A 9,316-nucleotide genomic window follows, 5' to 3' on the forward strand; every position below is an offset into this window, starting at 1 on the left:
GACAAGTTTATATAAACAATTCCCATTATAAATGCTACCGTTTGCATTCTGTAGTGCACGAAATATCTGCAGGCTTAAGGGTTTAATTTATTACGTGGATGTTATATGTATACACAGAAATAGATGGGAACTGCACGTAGTTTATTTTAGTGATTGGATGTAGTTTCTTTCTTTTAAAACGCCGTTTCGCACACGGTCTCAGCACACCGCGAACAGGAGCCCTTATTCAGATGAGACTGCTCGGCGAGCACACTCTGGGTTAAGAAAATTTTCACAGAGGTCATTTCATTATGAATGCGAGACACACACACACACACGCCTTATCCTCTCACTGAACTGCAACATGTTAGGAGCCAGGGCGAGCCGGCCCCCGCTCTGGTTAGCACTGTGAGTGAGTGTGTCTGTGTGTGTGTGTAACTCTATCTTTGACCGGCTCTCCCTTTCTACTGGCGCAGGTGGCACTGTCTCCCTGTCTGTGGTTAGCGCTGGCCTCCCTCACATGAATGGTACGATAGATTACCTTCAACAGGCGCCAAAACACTCACCCGACAAAAGATCCTTGTTAAACTCAACTAAGGCTATTTGTTCCTGAATTCTACAGAATCCCTGCTCCGTGTTATAAATGTTTCGGCAAATTATAGAACTACCTGAGGGGGCTCAGGCAAATCAACTGGGACTGAGGATGAGCCGGCGGACAAAGTCGAAATATTGCTACATTACCCGAGATATCCAAATTTGACAAATAATTTAGTGTAATGTTTGTCTATTGGCGATTCAGATAAAACCCGTTTATATCAAAGGGAAGCAAATGTAGCGAGAGCGTTAAAATCAGGCGCACAAGGTGTAACTAATCCTGTGCAAAAATAAATCCAATTTCACAGCAATAGCTCTGACGGGACAATTTCACTTGGTTCATGTCAATGTCTTTGCAGTACGGCCCATTTATTTCTAGGTTAATATCACATCAGACGTCAGGAATATTACTGACAGTTTTGTTTGCTCCGATTTGTATTCAGATTTCACATTGTTCTGACATAAGAATTAACTGCTGCAAGCACTCCTGAGACACTCGTGTTGAGTAGATAAAGGTTATAATCAATCGAAGGGTCTGTATGTCTCTTTGGTGGTCGGGGTGGGGGGGCGGAGGGGTCACTGAGCCGACCAGAAGCTGACTGGGTGACATGTGTCCAGTGGTGTGCTTGAGAGGTGGATCCTAGTGAATTTTGTTTGCTTTGCTTTAGCAGCTAAACTCTCTCAGCAATAAGCCAGTGAGTTGTTCATTAGAGGCTGCAGATACCCGGAGGAGCAGCGCTGTAAGTGGTAGAGCACAGATAGAGAAACCAGCCCCGCCTGTAAGACTCCCCCAAACCGCTCCCCCACCCCCCAGACCCGGCTGTTTGTGGCGCCAGATAACCGGGACGGCGAGGAGGAGGACCGGGATGAGCAGGAGACCACAGTCCCAGGGATGCGCGTTTGTGGCTGTACCTGTGTGTGTGCCAGCGGGGAAATAGCCTGGTGCTAAACGCTGGGGGGGGGAGCCTGTGTGACAGAAACTGGAGCTCACTCACACCTGATCGATGTGATTCGATGCTGCTGGTGCTGGAGGATTTCTGACCGAGTCATTTCACTGAAGATGCTGTTTCGTCTGGAAAGCACCCTGGCAAACTGGCTACATTTCCGCAGCTGTTCGCTGCTTTGCTTCTTTCTAGTGCTTCTTTCCCAGATCACCGTCTCCCGGTTTCTCCTAACAGGTAAGGAAAATCCTGACTCAGCGCCAGTTTTACTGAAGCACATTGTATCGCTGCCCAAGCAGGCTGCTCATGCCGCTGTTTTCGTGTTTAGGCTCGGTGGCAAGCTGTGAGAATGAAGGCGCTGCGGTAGAAATCCCACGAATTACAGATAACCCGTGCATCTCCTGTCGGTGTTTGGTAAGAGCACTTTCACGTTAACATATAAATCTCAGGTGTAGCAGCGGAGCGCCGGGTCTGAACTCTAAATTAAAAGACAGGTTTACTGCAGTGAGTGGTTCAGATCTAGGTCACTGCATATATTCCGGTGAAGTGTTTGTGATTCGTTACGAGTGTCAGTAAGGGTTTGCACTTTGGAATAAAATAGAAAACGCAACCAAAGATGCGCTGTTGAAAGCATCAGTGTCTCTTTCCATAAGTTAAGGAACTCTGAGGAGATAAACACAGACCCTTCGCTAATGACACGCGGAACAGTGGCTTAGCATACGCTTTCAGGGAAGTGTCACATCTCCAGTTAAATTGATTTTGAATTCATGTGTGTATGTGTTTTTTGCAACGCTGCGAAATTCGTTGGAATGTTAAGAGAGAAACGTGAGAGAGTGCGACCGGCATTAGGACCCCGTGGTTGTCATGAGGTGGGGCTCCCGGTGTCTGTGCAAAGCCGGATCCCAGATCCCATCCCGCGGCTTCTCGGCCCGAGAGCTCCTAGATCACAGAATGCTAGCCCGGGGGGAGGCTGAGCATGTGGAGAATGGGAGGGCTGTTGCGGTTTTGTGTGACTCCTGAGACACATTTACAGGTTAACGTCCCCCAGCGGAATTTCTGCCCTCTGTCAATCACTGCCGGTCACCCACGCATTGCAGCCTGCACACAATTTAATTCGCTGCTTATTACCTGCAGCCAGCTCATATGTTAGGGTTTCTTGCATTCCAACAAAAAAAACATCCATATGTCATTCCTGATTTCAGTTTGCAAACTCAAATTCAACATTAATGTCCATGTTAAGGCAGGACACCTCTAATCCTTATCATGTCAAAGTTAATATGATAGCTGCAGGTGTTCCCTGTGGTGGACTTTAACAATTTATTGCCGCAAATCCATTCACAATTCACAGCCAGGATCAGGCTATATTTCTGGAAAGTTCCGCATCATTTTGCTGCTCTAACGAAAGCCAAAGCAAAACTGCAAGCCCTTGGAAATCTGTAACAAAAACAGGAAACTTTAGCGGGTCAGCCACAGATACCGTGGCAAGAATTAGGCAACACGAGAATTCCAGGAGTTTCCGGGAATGTGGATCACGGGGTTTACCGTCGTTTTGAAAGTAAGCCCAGAGAGACCCTGTATTGTGCTGCGACTCGCTGTGTTCCACTGCGGCCCCTTTGCCCATCTGCCCACTGACACACAGCGGCCCCGGGAGTAACTCGGAATACTCTGGGCCAACTTTTCTTCAACGAAATTTCACAGGAACATTGCAGACGATCCGGCGTCTGCCCGGAAATTCAATGAGAGGAGTGGGAACGCTTCAGTTCATTCATATCTCTTTCCCATGTACAGTTCCATCTCCGCTAACTGCAGAGTTTGCGGGGCAGGGATTTCTCTGCCGACTTTGCCATGTTGGATAGGTACCTGATCCGGGAGCTTTACCTGGAAATTAGGGGCATATTTCCTCACCCTCTACTGCCCCCACACTCCCCACCCCCAACTACAGTGATTGCCCTGAGCAGAGCTGAAGTTGCATCTTATTAAAATTGCCCAGAACAGTAGGAAAGGGCACAGCACATCACCGGTTGAGGCAAAAACAAGACAAAAACCAAAAGAACTGTGGATGCTGTAAATCAGGAACAAAAACAAAGTTGCTGGAAAAGCTCAGCAGGTCTGGCAGCATCTGTGGAGGAGAAAACAGAGTTAACTTTTCGGGTCCGGTGACCCTTCCTCAGACCAGTTCTGAGGAAGGGTCACCAGAGAAACGTTAACGCTGTTTTTTCCTTCACAGATGCTGCCAGACCTGCTGAGCTTTTCCAGCAACTTTGTTTTTGTAAAAAGACGAACATTGGCCAGGCAAACAGGACCATAAGCGCTAGACCAACGGTGGAGCAGCGAGCCTTGTTTCTGCTCATTCACAATTCCTCAGGTGCCCTGTGTCCCGTCACATTCTAACAGTTAAGTGGGAATCTTTCTCAGAACTGCACCCCTTATGTAGATGATGTACAGGCAGGAGATGGGTTACTGGCTACAGTAATAAGGGCTAAACCAGTTCAGTTTCTTGTCAATGCTAACCTGCCAGGATATTACAGTGGAGGATTCAGCAATGATAATGCAATTGAATGTCAAGGGGAGATGGCCTGGTGCTTGTGTGATACAACCTACTACCTATGAGCCCAAGGCTGGATTTTGTCCAGATCTTGCTGCACATGGATATTGACTGCTTCAGTGAGGAACTATGAATGAAACTAAATGCTGCAGTCATCAGAAACATTTCCACATTTGACTTTATCACATAGGGAAGTTAATTAATGAAGCAACTGAAGTTGGTCAGGCCCGGATGTTACTCTGAGGTACTAGGATCCTTGTGCCACAGTGATAGTGTCTCTATCTCTGAGCCAGGAGGCCCAGGTTCAATTCCCACCTGCTCCAGAGGTGTGAAATAACATCCCTGAACAAGTTGATGAGGAAAGTACTAATCTAAGATACCAGGGCTCTTGTGATGATATCTATAGTACTGCCCCTATCTCTGGAAGGAAAATAAAATCTATCTTGACGAACTGCTGCAGAGATGTCCAAGTGACCACCACAGGAGTTTCATCTGACTTCAAACAATGTAACCTTAGCGACAGTGTACCAAATAGCAATAATTCCAATTCCACAAGATGCAACCATTGGCCATCCCTAATTGTCTTAAATTAAATACATTGCATTCCTATGGTGCCTTTCACAGCCTCAGGACATATGGAGGCATTTACAGCCCGTAAAGTAGTTTCAAAGTGTAGTCACTGTTCTAATGTAGGAAACATTGAAAAGATGGTGGCTGGCCTTCTTTTTGCTCTGCTTGGAGTGGACTTGATCCAACTTTGTGTTTTGCTACAAAAACAGAAGTTACTGGAACCTCTTCCCACCCACCTTCCTGCAAAAATGCCATCCCCTATTCCCAATTCCTTCGCCTCCGCCGCATCTGCTCCCAGGATGAGGCATTCCACTCCCGCACATCTCAGATGTCCTCGTTCTTCAAGGACCGCAACTTCCCCCCCTCAGTGGTCGAGAACGCCCTCCACCGTGTCTCCCGCATTTCCCGCAATTCATCCGTCACACCCCATCCCCGCAGTTACAACCAAAAATGAATCTCCCTCGTCCTCATGTACCACCCCACTAACCTCCGGATCCAACGCATCATGCTCCGACACTTCCGCCATCTGCAATCCGACCCCACCACCAAAGACGTTTTTCCCTCCCCACTCTTATCTGCTTTCCGGAGGGACTACTCTCTCTGTGACTCCCTTGTCCGCTCCACACTCCCCTCCAGCCCCACCACACCTGGCACTTTTCCCTGCAACCGCAGGAAGTGCTACACCTGCCCCCACACCTCCTCCATCACCCCCATCCCAGGCCCCAAGAAGACTTTCCAGTCAAGCAGATGTTTACCTGCACATCTGCTAATGTGGTATACTGCATCCGCTGTACCCGTTGTGGCCTCCTCTACATCGGGGAAACCAAGCGGAGGCTTGGGGACCGCTTTGCAGAACACCTACGCTCGGTTCGCAATAAACAACTGCATCTCCCAGTCGCGAACCATTTCAACTCCCCCTCCCATTCCTCAGACGACATGTCCATCCTGGGCCTCCTGCAGTGCCACAACGATGCCACCCGAAGGTAGCAGGAACAGCAACTCATATTCCGCTTGGGAACCCTGCAGCCCAATGGTATCAATGTGGATTTCACAAGCTTCAAAATCTCCCCTCCCCCTACCGCATCCCAAAACCAGCCCAGCTCGTCCACACCTCCCTAACCTGTTCTTCCTCCCACCTATCCCCTCCTCCCACCTCAAGCCGCACCCCCATTTCCTACCTACTAACCTCATCCCACCCCCTTGACCTGTCCGTCCTCCCTGGACTGACCTATCTCCTCCCTAACTCCCCACCTATACCCACCTTTACTGGCTCCATTCCCGCCTCTTTGACCTGTCTGTTTCCTCTCCACCTATCTTCTCCTCTATCCATCTTCTATCTGCCTCCCCCTCTCTCCCTATTTATTTCAGAAACCCCTTCCCCTCCCCCATTTCTGATGAAGGGTCTAGGCCCAAAACGTCAGCCTTCCTGCTCCTATGATGCTGCTTGGCCTGCTGTGTTCATCCAGCTCTACACCTTGTTATCTCAGATTCTCCAGCATCTGTAGTTCCTACTATCTCAGTTACTGGAAAAGCTCTGTGTCTGGCAGCATCTGTGAAGAGAAATCAGAGTTAACGTTTTGGGTCCGGTGACCCTTCCTCAGAACTGATGGTAGCTGGGAAAATGTCGGTTTTTATGCAGAAGATAGGTTGAGGGGAGGGGATAAGTAGTAAACGATTGGTGATGATAGAGCCCAGAGGGAGAGAAGAGCAGTTGGACAGACAAAGGAGTTGATAATGATCGGCTAGGAGGGTGAATAGCTGTTAATGGAGACTGTTAGTGGCTAACAGTCGGTAGTGTGTAATGGCAGGTTGTGTGATAACAAGGCCTGGTGTGTTTTACTAGACACTTTAGAAGGCAGTTAAGAGTCAGCCTCAAACCTCTCAGATACAAGCCGGACTGGGTAGGGACAGCAGATCTCCTTTCCTAAATAACGTTAATGAGCCAGTTAGGTTTTTACAACAAACTGACAATTTTACGGTCACTTCAACAGAGACCAGCTTTTTTCACAAATTTTTGAAAGTGAATTCTAATCCTGAATTTGACACAGTAAATTTAAACTCAGGTACAAAAACAGAAGTTACTGGAAAAGCTCAGCAGGTCTGGTAGCATCTGTGAAGAAAAAAATCAGAGTTAACGTTTCGGGTCTGGTGACCCTTCCTCACACCCTTCGGTCCCCGGACCTGAAACATTAACTCTGATTTTGTCTTCACAGATGCTGCCAGACTTGCTGAGCTTTTCCAGCAGCTTCTGTTTTTGTTTCTGATTTACAGCATCCGCAGTTCTTCCAGTTTTCATTTAAATTTAAACTCACATTGTTTGAATTACTGGTTCAGCAACATAATCATTACACTACCATATTTGCAATCATCTGAATGGATTACTGCCATGTTCAGTTGTATGTATACCCTGACATTTTGAATTCCTTCACTGTACAAGTTTCTCATGCACTGCCAGTGTTAACCTGCTTCATGATTAGATGCAATTTTTCCAGTGAGTTGCAGATCTTACAGCAGCAAGATCTCCTGGTAGCAGTACCTACAAACAGGACAGGAGGAGGAGGAGGAGGCAGATTTAAGTTGTACATCTTGCTTTGTGTGCTGAGTTCTTTGTATGTTCCAGGTCTCCAGTACAGCATGGCTACAGATCTGGAGATCTGTTGCTTTTTAAATCACATTCAGATGGTTGAGGGTGTGTAAAATATTTTTTAAAAATAATTTGAAGAAGACCAAGGAATTGACAATGCACCTTCAAGCTGCACTGCCAAACAGGGTCATTTGTCATATTCATGTGTGTATGTGTTCTTGGTAGACCCAAAATTCATCGCAGTTGAAATGGAATGTGTTTGGCTTGTGAGTGATGTGATGTTGTATTTACTAACTGTAAACCTTTCTTGCTGAATTTTGTTGATTGGTCTCTTATGTATCCAGGATCCTGCCTTTGGAAACTTTGTCCAAATTACAGTTTATTCCTCATTTAACTTGCTCCATAATTTTAAATTTCAACCAAAATTTGTTCTTTTCCCATTTATTTGTCTAAGATAGTCTAAGTGAGTGGGCAAAGGTCTGGCAGATGGAGTACAATGTTGATAAGTGTGAGGTCATCCATTTTGGTAGGAATAACAGGAAAATGGACTATGTTTTAAATGGTAAAAAATTGCAGCATGCTGCTGTGCAGAGGGACTTGGGTGTCCTTGTGCATGAATCGCTAAAAGTAGGATTGCAGGTGCAGCTGGTAATTAAAAAGGCAAATGGAATTTTGTCTGTCATTGCTGGAGGGATGGAGTTTAAAAACAAGGAGGCTACACTGCAGCTGTATAGAGTCCTGGTGAGGCCACACCTGGAGTACTGTATGCAGTTTTGGTCTCCTTACTTGAGAATAGATATACTAGCACTGGAGGGGGTGCAGAGGAGATTCACTCGGTTGATTCCAGAGTTGAGAGGGTTGGATTACAAGGAGAGACTGAGTAGGCTGGGATTATACTCATTAGAATTCAGAAGAATGAGGGGAGATCTGATAGAAACATAATATTATGAAGGGAATAGATAAGGTGGAGACAGGGAGGTTGTTTCCGCTAGCAGGTGAAACTAGGACTAGGGGGCATAGCCTCAAAATAAAGGGAAGCAGATGTAGGACTGAGGTCAGGAGGAACTTCTTCACCCAAAGGGTTGTGAATCTGTGGAATTCCCTGCCCAGTGAAGCGGTTGAAGCTACCTTGCTGAACGTGTTTAAGGCAAGGCTAGATAAATTTTTGAACAGTAAAGGAATTAGGGGTTATGGTGAGCGGGCAGGTAAGTGGAGCTGAGTCTCAAAAAGATCAGCCATGATCTTATTGAATGGTGGGGCAGGCTCGAGCGGCCAGATGGCCTGCTCCTGCTCCTATTCTTATGTTCTTATTTCCTGACTATACCTCTTTGCCAGTGATTATTGAGGAACTAACGAAGACAAGAGTTCACCAAATCCCATCACATTATTCGTCAGCTCCTTTTTGAGCATCCTTTAAATACATCTATACTAATCTCTTCAATCACTCCTAGGTAGCAAGTTCCAACATTCTCAACATTCTCTGCTGAAAAGAGTTTCTCCGGAATATCAAATCTATTAGTCACTGGTTTATGTTTATCTCCCATAGTTTTGATCCTGTGCTAGTGGAAATATCTTCTACTTCATCACTCTCAACCTCTATTGTAATTTTAATAATCATTTTCAGATCCCACGGCCTTTTCTTTACAAGTAAATAACCCCCCAGTCTGCTCAGCTTTTCCTGATTTGTAGTTCAGGAATCGTTCTTGTAAATTTGTTTATGTCATCTCCTATGTCACTATATCTTCTTAATTGAAATTATTCACCTGATAAGACTGTAGTATTCTGCTTTCTCCATCATGGAGAAAATCGTAGAAAACCAGTATTCCCCATGCTAGCTTGTTGTAGACACTGTTTGTTATGGTGGTGCGCATGATCACTGGGTTTTGTAGTTTGTTGTGGAGTATTTAATAGCTTGGTTACAGTGACTGGAGAATAAATCTGAATGATTAGAAGGCTTAAAACAGTTTGGAATTCATTGTAATGAGTCAGTTTGCAAAGGCATTTAACAATACTGAACCAAACAGATCAGAAGTTCTTAAGATAACACGGTGTAGATCTGGATGAACACAGCAGGCCAAGCAGCATCAGAGGAGCAGGAAAGCT

At 46.0% G+C, this 9,316-nt stretch overlaps 1 protein-coding gene across 1 annotated transcript in view; it reads left to right on the forward strand.

The window, feature by feature from the left end:
* Nucleotides 1–1,153: 1,153 nt before the first annotated feature.
* The window catches only part of bmper (BMP binding endothelial regulator), a 46,230-nt gene continuing 38,067 nt past the window's right edge, over nt 1,154–9,316 (forward strand). Inside the window, exons 1-2 of the mRNA XM_048595605.1 lie at nt 1,154–1,751; nt 1,843–1,928. Coding sequence (XP_048451562.1) covers nt 1,634–1,751; nt 1,843–1,928 — 204 coding nt within the window. The 5' untranslated portion in view covers nt 1,154–1,633. The remainder of the gene's footprint in view (nt 1,752–1,842; nt 1,929–9,316) is intronic.

This window comes from Rhincodon typus, chromosome 4, assembly GCF_021869965.1.
Source record: "Rhincodon typus isolate 14 chromosome 4, sRhiTyp1.1, whole genome shotgun sequence".
Taxonomy (NCBI): Eukaryota; Metazoa; Chordata; class Chondrichthyes; order Orectolobiformes; family Rhincodontidae; genus Rhincodon; species Rhincodon typus.